Raw genomic sequence first — 17,893 nt, 5'->3', positions numbered from 1 at the left:
GTTGCTTATGCAAGACACCAGGAGTGCCAGTCAATTATATTAGCTTAACAAACCTGTTTTTCATACACCTGATCAGTCTAGGGAATCAATGGGATTTGAAAAAATGTTCAAGAAAACTACGTCACTTCAGAAATACACTGGCTATTGAATAACTGTGAGGTGTGCATTTCTTTTTGTGTATTAGCAGTGACTATCATATATTTGAAGCTTTTTTTTTTTTTGTGAGGGCAGTTCTCTTTCAATTAGATCTTTTCTGATTTGATGTTAGATGGTAGCTCAGTTCACTAATCCTGACGATTATTCTGTTAAACATTTTAAGGAAAAAAAAAAAAACAACAGTAAATATTTTCTCAATTTAAAAAAATTTTAAAAGTTTTCTTTAGGGATAGCTACTTCTCTTTCACTCTTGTGCTTTGAAATGCCCATTCTAGCTATTTCTTATATGGTATGTAATTTGAAAATGGTACACATGAAATGGATTAAGGAAGATGTTTCTTGGTACAATTCTCCAGTGAAGTTTTTATCTTCACCTGTATCTCTAACTTTTTTTTTACCTTAAATACTAGAAGATGGATGCCTATTTACCAAGTACTCTTCAGTATCAAATCATAGAATGACCTGGGTAGGAGGGAACCTTAAAAATCTTGTTCCAATCCCCCTGCTATGGGCAGGGCTTCTAACCACCAGCTCAGCTGCCCAGGGTCCCATCCAGCCTGGCCTTGAGCATCTTCAGGGATGGGGCACCCACAGCTTCTCTGAACAGCCCATGCCAGTGCTGCATTGCCCTCTTGGTAAAAAATTTCCTCTTAACAACTAACTTGAATCTCCCCATTATTAGCTTAAAGCCATTCCCCTTTCTCCTAGCACAGTTACATCATGTACAAAGTCAGTCTCCATCTGGAAGGCTGCAGTGAGATGTCCCTGGAGATGTCCCTGGAGCTTTCTCTTCTCTAAGCTATACAAGCCTGACTCCCTCAGCCTGTCTTAATAGGAGAGGTGCTTCAGCCCTCTAGTCATCCTCATGGCCCTCCTCTGGTCCCATTCTAACAGTTAAGTTACTTTGTCAGCTGTTACATATTAAGCATATACACAAATGGAAAGTAAAAAAAAAATCTGAATTAGTTAGAGACCATTTTCAGTAAGGACTGAGATAATTTGTGTTAATTTTCACCAAAATAGAAATAATTCGAGGATGGTGCATGGTATCTTACTGACGTCTAGTAACTTTAATTTAGGTCTTGTTTATTTCAGAGTATTAGATAATTTCAAGCAAATAAAGAAAGTGCTCATACCATTGGTTTGCCCTAACTTTTTTTCAGCACATTTCAATAGTGGGCTCCAGTTCTGGACTATATTTATCTTAAATTCCTCTGATAATTCTCATATCTAGAAATGTAATATAGCATGATTATGATGTTATTGTTTCTGAAGTATATATATTGTTTCTGAATGGAGCAGAAAGAAAAGCCACAATCCTGAATACCTGAACCTGCTGTTCAGGAATGTATTATTCCATTGTCTTCTGAACGCTCTTCCACGGAAATTCTCTTGCACTGTTAATTGCCCCCAGATAAAATGAAGTACTCCTGAAATAGAGCATAAGACTATTTTTAATGTTGAAGTGATCTTACTATTTAAAAACAGTCTCTCAGAAAATGAAGTTTTTAACATTACAACTATTATTTACTTCATTTTCAATAGCAATCCTTTGTTGGAGATGGAAAAAAAATTGAGTTAAAGTGCCAAGAGATATGTGCATATACATATACTGGAAGCTCTTTTTTCCTTTGAGATCAGAGGTCTTTTTCATTTTTCTTTATTTCTCTGCAGCTTGAGAGACTGTCTCCTTTGTTGACCTTTCCTGTAGGTTACCCAACTGACTGTTTCCTTTGAGGAAGACATAGAAAGGTGACTGTACTGGGCTGTTTCATAAGAGTAGGGGGCCTATTTCTGCCCCATGAAATACTACATGACAACAATTAATAGGCAAACCTTTTTCAAGCTAAAAGAAGCTGCAGAATTCTCCTATACACCTACTGTGTAGTTTTAAAAATCCCTCTTGTTTACTCCACAAGACTATGGTCACTACTTAAAGACTCATTGTTTGTGTCATTCTGGGGGATATTGCTTTTCCGTTTGATTTATTCTCCTATCAACTGTTTTTCACAGGTTTGTTCAGCTGGGACAGAGTCAGCACAAGCAAGACAAGAGCAGCCAGCAATTTTGTTCCAAACAGCAGTTGGATAGAGTAATAAATTTGTAAGTATCCTTTTCCCCTTTGCTTACTTGTTTTTACATTTTTCATTAGGCCTATAAAAGTCTATCAGGTAAAACTTATGCTAAACTGTTACAAAGTCAAACTTCTGTTTGAGGGTTCAGTGCATAGTGTGAAGACTGAAGTTCCAACTTCTGCCTTGTGACTTAAAATCTTACCAGTCATGATTTGCAGTTATCTCTATAGAAAATGCTGAAGCTACAGAGTATAAGAGGCAATTTCTTATTGCTATGATTGCTTTAGAGAGAGATCGTTTGAAAGAAGTTGATTGATGTACTTACACTTGAAAAAAAACCTGAGCACTGCAGTTCAGTCTTTAGAGTGCAGTCATCTGAGTTGTTCTGAGAAAGCTATGAATGCCATATATTTGTTTTAGCGTACATTTGAGAAGTCTTGAGAGATCAAATGGGATATTTTTCTATTTTTGTTGGAGAGAGTAGGGTAAATGAGGAGTGGATTTCTGCTTTGTTTTGCGCCTATATCTGTGTCACTGGAGTCAGTGGATGCGTGATGGCTTAAATCAGTAAGTTGTGCGTTTCAAGTAAAGAGCACGCTGAATCTGTGCTTTCCTCAGAAGCATCTCCTTGGATTTCTTTTGGTTGTCTGCTTTTTGTTTTATAATGGTTTCACACATCATTCTTCAGTGATGCTTAGAGCTGGTGAGGCTTCTTTTTTTAAATTGTTTATTTGTTACAATGGGTAAATTTCACTTTTACACCTTGCTCCAAAAAGGTACGTAGGTTAAAAGGGAAAATCAAGCTCCAAATGCTTCTTGCCAATAAAACACTTCCTGAATAATCTTATCCCAAAAGATTTGTATGGAGGTCATATTTAACAGAGGTAGGACAATAGGAGGATCACTCTCTAGGATTATCTGCCATGTGAAACAAACCCTGTGTTTTCTTTATTCTTTTAATTTTCTGTTAATACAAAAAATAATATTAAAGTTATAACAGATGCACCTAATTTAATTTATACCAAAACGAGTGTAACAGTGATTATGAATTAATTATCACTGCACGCGAACATCTTCTAGTGACAGGGGAGATCCTTTGGATATTTTCACCATGATAAAAACACTAGATCATGATATTATCCAAATATCATACTGTCTTGATATTTACATGATCAGCTCCTGACTTTGCAGTTGGTATCTCGTTATATGGTAGGCTGATCAAAGTTTCACTATGGTAGGTTTTTATTTGCTTCTGTTTTGGGGTACATAGTCTCTTACCTGACAGCACAGCCACTCCATAGAACTACAGGCCACTACTGCAATCCATTCATTTACAGATACCTGCACTTTGTTTCCTTCACTTCCGGAAGAAGTGGGAAACCCTCAACATGGCACTCACCCAAGCATGGTTAGAGACTGAGAGTATCTAAATGGGGCTGAGGGAGCAGGATAACACAACAGATTTAAGACTGTATCAGGCATTATTGTCTCATGTCAGTTCATAGTCATTTGGTATTGTATACATTTAAACTGTGACACCACTGTGTGTGGTTCATCAGCAATAAGCTTACACTGTGTAGATGAATGCATCTGTAGTTCCATAATGAAATACATTAGAACAGTAAGTTAAGTTGGCAAACGGTAGAACTGTTTTTAAAATGAAGGGACAACTCTGAGTGTTTTGAAGTGAAATGATTATTAAGAAATCATTTTATAATAAGAACAGTTTTGCTGTGCATAAAGGTGATTCTTTTTGGGTAGCTGCAAAATCTGCCAGCATGTTTGTGACAGCTGTAGGAGATAATCATCCCTTTCTTGCCCCCTTACCTGTGAGTAAAATATTCCTCATGCTGTGCCACTGTAAAATGAACACATTAAAGAGAATCTGTGCATATAATTGTGGTGGCATTTATGCAGGTTCAAACATTTGTTTTCTGCCTTTCCCTAGTGTAATTTCCATATATTTCTGAATCTCCTAAGTGTAGAAGTCAAAGAACATACAAAGCTGTGCCTCCTGTCACTCCTCCTCTTGAAGTCATAGAGATCATCTTTCTCTGTCAGTTCTGCATTTAAACAACTTCCTAATAACTTCGAAGCACTGTTTGGATGGTGTCAGTATCTTCTTGCAACATAGGTCATAAATGGAGCCATTCTTTCAAAATGTAGTTCAATTTTGGAAAAAGGAAGCTTTCTGTCTGTGTACTAACATTTGAATTGATGCTCTGAAACAGAAATTTCTTCAGAGAATACTAAGAATATTATGAACACGTAATAAAGTGTGTAACCTAAAAATAGTGTGAATGTCCTCTGGATTAGAAGCCAAAAATGGACACTTGAACAAGGACCACAGTGATTCTTTTAGTACAGTGTAGTACCACGAATCTGAAGAGAGACTTTTTTGAGTACTGTGGTATAATTACTTCTGGCTGACATGATGTACCTGTACCTGGTTTCCTACTACTCTTTGCAGTGCAATATAAATAACTCTGCTGAAAAACATGCTTTCAATCATTTTCCAAATGTACTTACATTTTTCTGGGAGTGCAAGTCTGATTTCCTCCTGAGCAGGGAATGGAGTGTTTTGATTCACTGTAGTACTTCTGGAGAAGACTGTGGATGTGCTTTATTGCTCGTGTAGTAAAGATTAGCTGGTTGCATACAGTGGGATACAAGGTGTCTTCAGTCCCTGTGTGCACTGTGGGCTGTAAAGAACAGCAATAACCCTTCCATCAACTTTAATTAATCCAGAGATATCTACAACCCTGTTCTGATGCTGATGAAGCTCAAGTAGGAGGAAAACTCACTGATATCTGCAGCAAAGTCTAAAGCTGTGTTCTTAAGCCTTTGAAAAGTGGACCATCTTCAAAGATATGGTCCATGTTTTCTAAATTCTCTTGATGTTGAATTTGTAATTTTATTTTAAATCAAGACTACTTGGATTCTGCTTGTCACACCTGTATTGATCAGACATGACTGATACTGAGAAGCAACTAACTACATGCAATTTAAAAGCTAACTTTGCTCAGGTCATATATGGGTGTTTTTTTTTACTGTTTCTGTGCATGTATGCACCATATACATCATTTTCTCACCAAGATAAAGGAAATGAAGAAAATTTCAGTGTGCAGTGAAACACCTTGTATTTTCCAATTCTGTTAAGTTAAATGTTTTACTTGTGTATTTTGATCTGTTAATACCATTTAAAATTGAAAATACAGCAGAACAACATAATTCTCAATGAACGTTTTACAGCCCTAGTTACTTTTGAAAATAATTCAATCCATTTAGAGCAATTCTCTTGTTCATTCAATACTTCCTCGTGAATTTCTTAATATAAGGTCAATTTCTTGGAAGATTAGATAAAAAAAATCACTTTATATTTGCTATGTAAACATGGCATTATCACTCCCTTATAATTGCACAAAACAAACAGTTGTCATTGAGCTTGTTTGTCATGCTGTGTAGTCAAATGCTAGGAGTTATTGGAGGGAGTGGGGTCCTTCTATTGAAAGGCAGAAGTAAATGAATAGGGGATCTAAAGAAGGCTTAGTAGCTTGATTTTTTTAAATGAAACCTATACTAAATATCCTAAGTGGCTTCTTGACAGTGCCATGGAAACAAAGGCAAATCAAAATGCATTCATCATTAGCCAACAAGTGACTGAAAATTACTAGTTGTCATGGATTCTTAACCAAGCTGGCAATTTGACCGTACAGTGCTTTTTTTACATTCTCCCCTCTTCAAATTAGCACCCCGATTTGTTGTCTCATGTCAGAGAATGTTGTTTCATAAATTTCAGCAAAAAAAAAAAACATTTATTCACAAGCCAAAGAATTCTTATAAGTGTAAAAATATAGGTTAACAAATTGTTTACATTTCTCCCTTGTTTACACAATGTTTAAATCACAAGACCTCTTATCTAGTTGCTGCCAGGTTTGTCTGTTTCTTTATCTTATTTTTTTTTTTTTACTGCATATTCTGCACTTAAACAGAGAACCTTCTTGCTACAGAATTATTTGTCAGGGCTTCCCTGATAGCGGACAAAGCTTTTATCCTTATTATTTCCCTTATATTCTCCCAGAGGTGTTAAATGCTGAGTGTGCTACCTACAACTAATTTTGTTCCTTTCAGAAATAGAATAGCTATACCAGCTAACTCAAATAAGTATTGCTTCGCCTCCTTGAGTCTCCGTGTTAAGTTGGGTGTCATCAGTGTGACTTCACTGCTTGACTACATCCACTTTGTGAGAGATGAAGTTCTGTTGGTGATTATTTTGATTCATTTTACTTTGAAATATATTTCACTGGATCTCATATTTTCTAAAAACTATACGTTAAGAACCACATTTGATCTAAACCTATGGAAACCTCTAAGTAAAAATAAATGCATCTCAGTACTTCCTATTAGTCCTGGTTTCAGAGGGAGATGAGTTAAGTGATCCAATATTTTCTCCTGTAAATGTTGCAACAAAGTGTTCCTCAACTCACACATATCTTCTGTCCCAGCATTGAGAAAATAGCTTACTTCGAATCTTTCCTCTTCTTGACTCAGTATTTTAAACTAAGCATTGCTGTGATTCTCCAGCATTTATTGCCAGTGAGAATTGTACTCTCACATTTCAAAAATAACACAACAAAGAAGGGGACTGGTCAAGTCAAAAGCACTAATATGATCAGAGTTGTAGGACTCTCCAAAAAGCAGTTGTCTGGGTGGTGATCAAGATAAACAGAGCCACACTGTGATTATAAAAATACTCTTTGCTGCTGTCTAACAGGTGAAATTGTTTAGTCTTATGGTAAGTCAGGTAGCAAGTGGAGTGATGGGAGCAGTTAACTGAATAGCCAGGGAATTCTAACAGCTCCCACCAAAAGGGAATCATCCTGTTCTTCCTCTCTTTTCTCATAGCTTTTTTTTTTTTCAATTAGCTACACAAGCTTTGCTCCCCAGCAGCAGTAGTCACTGCCACAAGCTGTGGGAGCTCAAGAAGCTTTAGGACAATGCTCTAAGACATAGGGTTTGGGTTTTGGATGTGTTGTGTAGAGACAGGGGCTGAATTCAGTGATCCATGTGGGTCCCTTCCAACTTGGAGCATTCTACGAGAGGCTCAGTCATCTTCTATAACTACTCTTAAAACACACTGAAAAAGAAGAGCGTTTTCCTTGGGAAAATGGTCCGCAGTCCATGTGATTCAGATCCTCATATATGTAGGAAGAATAATCTTCTTCCCTTTCTCCCTTTCATCTGTTTTATCAACATTGAGCTCTGAGCTTCTCGGAATAGGAAATCTAGATTAAATTAGCCTAGCATTTTTGGTAGACTTGTCAACTGAGGTGCTAAATGTTATATTGCCAATAAGACCATTAGCATTCACCTGATTTAATCATCATTTTCCATTTGTTTATGAGTGTCTGCTTAAATTAAAAACACTTATCTGAATTCATAGATTCATACATTAGGTTGGAAAGGACCTACAAGATCACCTAGTCCAACCATCCTCCTATCACAATCCCTACCCACTAAACTACTAAATCAAAGCCCTTAGCACCTCATCTAATTCTCCCTTTCCAAAAAGGAACAAGATTCCCTGTTTTTTCCCCCCACCCGTCCGTATGTGTTCTTTGTGTGGTTATTTTGCTTTATCCTGTCTTACTTCCTGACTCCTTGATAATACAATCTTTAAATGTTGGATTAACAAGGTCAGCATAAAACATCCCTATTTAAAAGGCTTATCATGCTGTTACATAGGTTTCTTATTTTTCAGTGTTCTCCACTCCTGAAGAATGCAACTGAAATTTTGTTGTATGTAGGAAAGTGTGCCTAAGGAAGGAAAAAAAGTTGAAGACTCTTTCAAGAGCTCAGCAAGCAACTTAAAGGGCTACAATTTAGGGAAAACAAATAAATGAATAGCAGATTTGCAAGTTTTGTAGGTCAGATATACTCAGGATTCAAACAAGGCAACAGAGAACATTTTCTCTCCTTCTGTAGATATTCTTTGCAGATTCAAAGAGAACTACTCTGGTGGCTCCGGTGACTTCTGTACTGTGAGCTCAGCATACCGCTGTACACAGCTTCTTCCAAGTATGAAACTTCGTTGGAACTGAAGAGTATTTCACTTCTCTTATTGTAGAGAGAACAAACTCCTACTGGAATTATAACATCATGAAGCCTACTCACAATTACAGTGAAAGTACCTTTGCAGGTCAGAGATGCTGTCCTTCAGGACATGGCATTTACATTCCAATTTGTTAATTCTCATTGAGAGGCCATAGAAATAAAAATCTCCCAGGTTTATTTGATAGCCAAGTCATAAATAATGTTCTCTCCTCTGTGACTCTGTTGTAAGATACTAAACTTATTCAAAAGATTCCTGTACAACTAGTGTTGGATAAATGCCTTTAATTAAATGAATGGATAATGCAAGCATTCTATAAATACAATTTAATGTGGGCCTATTAATCAAAACTGGCATACGTGAACCTACAGTTCTTTCAAGATATTTTTAGTATGTTGAAGCAAGTAGGTGGAAAATTGAGATTTAGTAACTCAATGGTCAAAAACACTTTGTTCCAGTTTCTTCAACTCTTAGGAAATGACTTGACTCACTAGCATTAGTGCTTCAGAAATGTCATGTCTTTAGAAACAAATCAACAAATAGAGAAGGAATCAAATTATTGTGGTACATTTTGTTTTGGTTTTTGCTGTTCACTTTCTAGTGGACTGTGCAGGCCAGCTGCATTTGAGTAAATGACATCTTTTTGATGTTAGTTGATGACATCATTAAGTTTGTCCAGTGTGCTAGCATCAATTATCATCTGCTAGAATTCCAGTTTAAACACTTTAAACTAGGTTAAATAAGTATAAATAAGTATCTGCAGAAGCTATGGATTCTTTGAAAGAGATCTACTTTACAAACATCTAGATATAAATAGAGATGGACTAGAGTTTGATACCAATCCTGAAAACACTCACTTCTAGTGTTTATAGTCAACTAGCAGAATAGGGTAGCGATGCTGGGGATAAACTATCACTCTGTTGGGGAAAAAATAAAAAAAAAAATCAGAAGTTTAAGTTGAAACTCTACAGTATTACTCATACAACTACTAACAAAATAAAACAAAATACTGATTCGGTGAGAGCATATTAGTGAGTCATGAGCTTTTCAGAAGAGTTTCAATTCTTCTGAAACATGAGTTTTTGTTACTTTGGAGAAGCATAACAGCAGCAAGCATTTTGTCAATTTTATCTTAATCTTATAGGCAGGTAACTTGCTTACATTATTAATTTACATTCTGTTATACTACTTACATTCTGTTGTAGTCACACAATTCTAAGATTAAGAAGCCTCAACAGGAATTATAATACAATTTAAAATAAGGATGAATAAAAAATACACTCTGTGCAGTAAGACTTCTCTTTTTACAAACTCATCAGCTATAGGTCTTTAATTCTAGAACAACCAAATGTCTGTGATACAACATAGCAAATTCTGTCTACAACTTCATGAAGTATAACTTTAATTTAGGTATGCAACCAAACTGTGGGTGACCAGTAATTTGGTATTACCATGAGACAGACCTGAGCAAAATGCAGTGGCTATGTTTTTCAGAAATGACTAGCTGCAATACCAGGAGTCTGTAATCTATTTTTTCCCCTTCTTTAATTCTTAGAAGGTGAGCATTTAGAACTCTACTCTTCATAGAGGGAGAATAAGAGTAGAAACAAGTTTCAGATAGTTTTCTCAGCTGTAATAATCATAGATGAACAGAACTAAATTGCAGTGTTCAAAATTGGATCACAGTTTTATCTACTTAGGAATTCACGTGATTCTCCCTTGAAGAGACACTTGTTGAAATTCCTCCCATTAGATGTGTTTCTTCACAGAATTTACATATTTATCACTATTTAACATATATTGCTTCAGAAGTTAGTGATCTAAAGAACAATTCTGATACTTATTACAGCAGCAAGTATGCTACTCTGCATTTTAAAAGCTCTTACTAAAGTAAGAATTAAATTGATCAGCATATTATAATTACATTTAAAATGAAAACATAATTGCCTTTTCTTAATAAACACTGCAGTTACCTTTTTGAGAGCACTATAATGTTGCTAAGATACTCTTCAAAAACAAAGTAATATTTTATATGGAAAACACAGACTAAAGCAAGACATTTTAACATATGTTTAACTGTAGGAATGATGGACCAACAGGTGAAAAGTGTGTTTATGGTATAGATTGTGAATGCAGAGCCAAACTAAGCTAGAACTAAACTGGCACTGGCCAGCTCAAGTGCCTCTCTGCCATTTTTAAGATCCAAAAGAAACGCGCATCATTGTCAGGATGCTGTTGAATGTCTTTAAAGTAGGTGATCTGGCCTGGCTTATTTTTTAGCACTGTCACGAAGAGCAAGGAGTTAGCAGGGGCCACCCTTAAATTAGAAAGGGAGCAAGCAAGCTGTGGTTGTAGACCCAGTCTTGGAAGCAAGGAAGAGGTTATGGCAGAAGCCCCCTAAATAAATGGGAAAAGGATTGAAGGGACAGTGATACTTAAGATATGAAGGGGAGATTCAGGGAGGTGTAAGCACTGACAGTTTTCAGGAGACTGCTTAAAAGATGGGAACCACTGTGCTAAACAAAGGTAGCATGGGAAGAGCCAAATTGTGCCCTAAGGCATTTTACAGTCTGTCTGATAAGATGCATTGTTAAATCCAATCTAAATTTATCATTAAAAGTTTAGAAAATAAATGCCTTTAGGTGGCAACCATTCCTGTAAATGTTAAAGTCCAATGTAAGTCATAGGGATCTCTAGACACGTTGCTGAAAATTAGCCACTTATAGTCCAAAATGCCATGTTTTCATGATTACCTTCAGTAGAAATTTGAGGTCCAGATCACTGATCAAAGCTGTGCTTTGGACTTGAAATTGTGTTACATAAATTTTACACATTTTATGATTGGTAGATGTGTGCAGTATCCTCTAACAACTTTCACTGAATAACAATAAAGATTAGGGAAAGCTTAAATGTTAGTTAAATGTGTCATTTTCCGGGATGCTGAAGTTATAACACCTAAACTATTAATATTCCATGCCATTCACCCAAGTTCCAAGAGAGAAAGAACTAAAATTTATCTATTCTAATTCTACAATGTGCTTGTTAAAAACTTAGTAAAATCAGAAAGTATTGTGGCTTGGGTATATAAAGTTCTTCCAAGCCCAGTTTTTATCTTCAGTTCCCAAATAGTCAGAAAAAGACTTGGCATTAATATATTCTTTGCAATTGGAGTTTACTTTTAAAGTATGTGAACATTATATATATGCACACCATATTGCTAGGCAATTTATTGAATTTTGTAGGAAGGAAGTGTAAGTTATTAGATGAGTTTGGGAAGATTATCATAAGGGCTTGAAAGGAAATTTCTGTTGCAGTCCCATCTTGTTTATAATTTTAAGTTTTGATGCTCTTTCCTCTAACTTTGTCCCTTCATACTATATATCAAGTAAGTGGGAGAGTTTATGCTTAAGTTCTTAAAAATACTAATGAACTTAAACCATTCTATCATAAGTAATGTAATCTAGAAATAATGTGTCCTTTAACTTTTCCTTTCCTAGAAACCGAAAGCACTAAAAAGAAATTCTCCTTTTAGAGCAGAAGAAAAATATTTTCATAGGACTTTTTTTGTGAGAATCTGAATTTTTCAACTCGCAAACACAGACTTAATCTTTGTGATGAAGGATGGAAAGATGAAGTCAAATCTTAATTGTAATATATTTTTTGTCTGACGTTATTAGTTTTGACCAAGTTTTAATTCAGAGGTAGCCTTGTTATTTTTCATCCCTGAAAATCAACTGGTTGCTGTTACGCTATGAACATTAGGTAGTTTTAAATGTCTGATATTCTACTGGCTGGTGTACTTAAACGTTTTCTTCACATTTCTCTTCCAGTTGATTGAGAATCAGTGGGACTTTTTCCAGAATGACCTTGCAGGCATTATTTCATGCTCACAGCTAGAAGAGCATTACTGTATTACCTTTATAGAAGGTTTTTGCCTTAATTTGAATTTTCCAATTCTTTGAAGGTGCAGTTTCCCATATTTTTCCCTTTAAAAGAAGATATTACACACTCAGAAATTACTTATTTCTTGAACAGCACCTAGATATTGAATCATGGTTTCTGTGGAATTTAGAAATGTTAATATGTATGAATCTTCATTGCATTTGGGTTGATTGATGCTTGCTTTCGAAAATAATCAGCTTTGACAGAAAGTTGTTGCTGTAGTTTCTTAGCTGAGAAGTTTTGAGCACAAAAAACATCTGTATATGCTGATGTGGTGTTCAACAAATACATTCTGTTTTTCAGATGCTGGTTGTTATTCTGATTTGCTTCTAAGTGATGTAAAGTATTTAGAAAATTTGCCTTCAGTGGCTAACTTACTAGACTGCAAGTTGTAGGGTGAATAACCCAAAGAAGAGCACCCACACAAAATAATGAAAGTGGATGGTATATTTTGTATGGCTTATCTAGATAGTATAAAGACATCCAGTAAATAAGGAAAGGCTCACCTGTCACTGATGGTTGAAGCTCACCCAGGACTCCACAGGGGAAGGCTCTCCAACAAAAGATTCTTTCCCAGTGGTGGTCAGCTCTTAAATGGGGTCTGAGAGAGGTGGAGCCAGACTCCACCCCTTCCAGTCACACAGTGCATTGCCTTCACCTGTGCTCCTGTGGCTGAGTCAGTGCTCACCTCAGGTGATCTATCAGTGGTTCAGGCCGTGATTCAACAGTTCCCATACAGAAGTGAAAAAGGTAGTTTAAAAAAATCTGTGTATTAAAGGCAGTTTTATTTGCTGCATTATCAAAGAAGGATGTAATAGGCTTTGGAACTCTCCATAAATGACAAGATGATGAGGTTGATCAGAAAATAGCTAACATATGAGGAGAGATGAAATACATTTGGTTGTATAATAGTGATGCAGAGGAGGCAAATAGAGGATGACTGTTCACTATTTCTTCCAGTTTAAGAACTACAAGTAACCAAGGCACATAATCACAAATCAAAGGAATGTCACAGCAGACACAACCAAGTAGTAGAGCTTTTTTCCCAAAGGATTCTATATGTCTCAGAGAGATTAGAAAAATCAGTGAACACCTTGGAAATTACTTTCCATGAGACAGTAGTCTAGTTTCAAATTTCATTTCACATAGTTCCTAAATCCTGGTTGCTGAGACTGGTAAAATCTACTGCAGATGGGATTGCTCAGTACCTTTTTTTGTTTTAATAACCTATCCTCAAACGTTGATACTAATTGCTTCATGAAATAGGATACTGGGTCTCATGAAATTTTGGTCTGACCTAGAAGAAAAGGATTGATATAGAGAAGTGTTCAGTGTATACAGTGGTAGAAAGTGAGTCAACTGCGTTTAAATCTTAATTATAGTGAATGCTTGGGCAGCTTTGTTTACATACAGTTTTGTAACACAGTAGTTTGCTGATGCCTATCTAAAGTGTTGAATCAGCTTTTCCAGATAAAACACAAATTATAAACATATGAAACTGATGATTCAGAGAACTCTTCAAAACATGTATGCCATTTTTTTTAATAACTGAGAAATTATTTATTTCTCCTGCTTAAGAATTATAGGTGCATTGCATCCACTGTCAGATAGTTATTCTTTGGAGTTCATTTCAAAATTAGATTTCTTCGAAATCAAATAGTATTAACAGAAGGAAAAATTAACACAAATACCTTCAGATGTCAATGTTCATGTTAATAATTTTATGTTCTGTTTTGGAATCCAAACTGTTCTGCTATCAAGCAGGTAAAACTCAGGGAGTGTTTCATAAATAAATTACTGAAAGACTGCTGGGAAATCCACACAGTATATTTATGAGTATTGCTTCCATAATAGCTGTGCTTTTAAAATAGAAATTGTTGCACGTATACTTTGTGTTTACTCATTTATTATATGTTGCATGTAAATAGTTTTGTTACTACTTTGTTGTTGATTATGGAGAATGCATTGCTACCGAAAAATTTGGCTTGGAACCATAAAATATTTTAAATCTGAAGGGATCCTGGAGGTCATCTAATCAAACCCCCTGCCCAGAGCAGGACCAAATTAGGTTGCACAGGACCACGTACACATGAGTTTTCAGCATCCTTGTGGAGCATAGTCTCCAGTCTCTCTGAGCAACTAGTTCAATGGAAGGGAGTTCCCGTAAACCTGATCAGAACATCCCACGTTGCTATTTTTTTAAACTTTTTTAAATTTTCCCTTTCATCACTTACTCCAAGAGGAGGCAACTTCCATGCAGTCTATAACCTCTCATGAGGCAGCTGGAGACAGCTGGACTGAACAAATCCGGCACACACAGCGTCTCATCATACATCAAGTGCTCCAGCTCCATAATCCTTTGTTGGACTCATCCAAGTATTTCAGTGTCTGCCTTGTGCCAGAGAGCCCTAAACTGGGCACAGTGCTCTAGATATGGTCCTGTGAGTCCAGAGTAAAGGGGGACACAATCAGTTATTGCTGCCCATGCAGTTTTCCATAGCTGTATTGAGAAGAGCAGCTTCTGCCTTATGAGTGAGTCTGATTTTACAGCAGTGCCTAGAAAAGTTCTGGTGTACTCAGTTTCTTGAAAACTTTCCAACTACATGTGTTTTTCATAAGATGGTTTAATATTAGGATTCGAGTGAACATGTATTGCATGAAGCTATTTAAAAGATGTGTTCATGAGATACCAGCTGTGCCAGTGTACAGGGTGCTGTTGCTGATAGTGATATGTTTCCTTACAGACAGATGGAAATGATAAATTCTTTCTGTTTGTTGGTTTAGAAAGTAATCACTTGCTTGTTGTAATTGTGGGTAGTTCAATGAAGTTTTCCCATTATCTTCTATAATGTATGGCACAGATCAGCTCAGGTGCCTACTAATCATAGCAGATCTGAGGGAGGATGGAAAAAATGAGGACAGAGTGAGGGAAGTGAGGAAAGTATCCTGTAACGTGATTAGTGACATCTTACCTAATTACCCTACTTGGAAATCAGGTCTTACCAAGCCTGCAGTAGTAGTAACAGTCTAGGTAAACGGATTATTGAGTGCCAAGTTACCTTTCCATTGACTCTCATACGTAGATTTCAAGGATAATAAATACTTATCTTTAATGATACAATTTTGTTTTACTTAAAGTTCCAAATATTCTGTTTTCTTTCAGAATACCAATCTCCTCTTTTTCTCAAGATAATATTTATGAAGTGCAGCCTCCAAGAGCCGATAGGAAATCAATAGAGATTTTTCATGCACACATTCAGGCTGGAAAAGGAAACATGCAGCCCTTGGGAAAAGACGACTTCCTCATGTACAGAGAGTACATTCGAAATAGATACCTCTAAATACAAACTGGATTCTCTCATCAAGTCTACAGTAGTGATAGCTCATGAAAATAGTTATAGAGAGAAGCTCTAGTTTTGTTACTTTCCAATAATAAAGTTATTTTCTTAAATCTGTTATCTTACAATTCTACTTACTGGTTTGCTGTTGCACATTTATAATATACTTTATAGGAAAGAAAGTGATTTAATATTCTTCAGCTGAAAGAGAATAAATGAATAATCAGAGCACCTGCAGTTGCTGGAAAGAAAGAAAATATTGCTGGCAAAGAAAATATTGCGTCTTTAGGTTTTTATCTTGATTTCTACATTCTTATGTTTGCTAGTGAAGTTGAAGTGATTTGTACGTACAAATCAGAAGAGAATACTTTTCTTCCTCTATTCTATGACATAAAAAAACCTTTTTTACAACCAAGTGTTTTCTGATATTTCTTGAGGTTTTTAGCAAAATGGGTGCTCGTACTTTTCTGCTTTCTTAAACAAACAAACGAAAAAAGCTAATGTCAAAACCAAAATTTGCATGGAGACTAACTAATCTTTAAAATCTAACCTGTGTCAAAACTAACTTTACCAATGCTGGTAGCTACGGAATCCATGCTACAAATGGAATGAAAACGGCTTGTGAAGAATTAATGTGGGCTTCCAGTAGGATTCTGAGGTGAGTCACTCAATGACTACAACACTAACGAGGGAGCACTATTAGGGTTAGTGGGATATTAGGTGGGATGTCAGACCCTTTGCTGTATGACAAGTGTCATACAACAACAACCACTCTTTTCATCCCCATATTTGTGCCTCTGTAAGGTGCTTTCAGGTTCAAACCCACAACCTCCCAATAAATCAGTAAGCAGCATACAGAGCCTGGATCAGCTGGGATAATCACACAAAGCAGTTGGGTTTAGGCAACTTCATGGCCAGCAGTAGGTAAGAAGTGGAGAGGAGCAGGTATCTGAAGCAGGCTGTTTAATTTGGCCTCGTGATCAAAGCATTTCTCAAATAGGTAACATAAAATTTAAAAACCTTATGATTTGTAATTACTAGGTAAAATTCCCGACACTGCTTTCTAGCCTTTTGCCTTGAAGCATACTGACAGCAACAGCAGGATCCTTGACAGATGATGTTATTCCACGTGCTTTTACAAACTGTATTTCAGGATTTTCTGGAATAACTCTGAATAACTTATCTTGGGAATGTCAGCCAACTGCATGTACTAGATGTTAAGAACATGTTTTTGTTCATCGTTAATTGCTTGCAGGCCGCTGCCCCAGATTTTTGGCTGAATGCTGCAAGCATATTCCACGTATGTTTGCATATCTCCTGCAGTAAGTAGTGCTTCTGTCAGTAATTCAACAAAAGAAGAGCTGCAGTGGATAAAGGGAAAAGGCTTAGGTTGCTTGTACAGCCTGTGTGTTTCACTGTGTGGACAGTGAGAGAACGTGGTACCTCAGGGTACCAAAAATGACTGTGTCCATTTCCATTCACTTTTGTCAATCGATTGGTATTGCCCACACGAGTCCATTTGTACCAAAGATTCCAGAGATGCTGCATGTGCATTATTATTATTTTGTTCTTGTGATAATAAGATTCAGTTCTCAGCCATATTAACAGTTCCCAACAGATGCACCTGCTTCTCTTTCAGGAACTGAGGAAACTACGTGTAAAATAAGTATAAACACAGAAGGAATGAGTTGTATTGGCTGTGAAGAGTAATGTGGTCTCTTTTGATTTTATTTAGCAATGATTTAATTTAATATTATGCTATATGAACAAATAAAATATTTATCTGAGAAATGTGGTATTTTTCACCCAAAATTTTGGTTGCTTCAGTGTTTTTGAAGGGTACATTGAAATAAAATGCCAAAATGTACACACGGAGTTAATGGCTTTGGTTTCTTTTCTTGCGTGATTTCTTGTGATTCAGGAGGTGAAGACATAGGGTTATAACTCTGTCATTTCTGAGCCAGTGGTCCCTTGCTGCTAGTCCAAAATCTAAAGCTGCATTTTGTTATCCTGTTCATACGGATGCTTCTGCCCTTATGAGTTACTGCTCTGCACTTCCCTTTGTACTTTTCCTTCCTTGTGAGTTTTGCTCCCTCTAGCAAATCCCACTGACTTTTTGTTCTCCCACTCAAATTCCTTTCCAAAGAGACTCAGCCTTGCAATGTGCACGCAGCTGCAGCTACTGGAGCAGAGGAGGTGAAGGCTCTGTATTTACTGCTGAGATAGCATTTATGGTTCACTTTGTTTTGGTGTGGAATTGTTAACAGTTT

At 36.4% G+C, this 17,893-nt stretch overlaps 1 protein-coding gene across 1 annotated transcript in view; it reads left to right on the top strand.

Moving 5' to 3' along the window:
* The window catches only part of FIG4 (FIG4 phosphoinositide 5-phosphatase), a 74,799-nt gene extending 58,482 nt beyond the window's left edge, over positions 1 to 16,317 (top strand). Inside the window, exons 22-23 of the mRNA XM_065735027.1 lie at positions 2,170 to 2,259; positions 15,449 to 16,317. Coding sequence (XP_065591099.1) covers positions 2,170 to 2,259; positions 15,449 to 15,626 — 268 coding nt within the window. The 3' untranslated portion in view covers positions 15,627 to 16,317. The remainder of the gene's footprint in view (positions 1 to 2,169; positions 2,260 to 15,448) is intronic.
* Positions 16,318 to 17,893: the final 1,576 nt, after the last annotated feature.

This window comes from Cyrtonyx montezumae, unplaced genomic scaffold (assembly GCF_038088225.1).
Source record: "Cyrtonyx montezumae isolate F1298 unplaced genomic scaffold, pur_monq_1.0 scaffold_0, whole genome shotgun sequence".
NCBI classification, from domain to species: Eukaryota; Metazoa; Chordata; class Aves; order Galliformes; family Odontophoridae; genus Cyrtonyx; species Cyrtonyx montezumae.
This window is presented reverse-complemented; position numbering and strand designations above follow the sequence as displayed.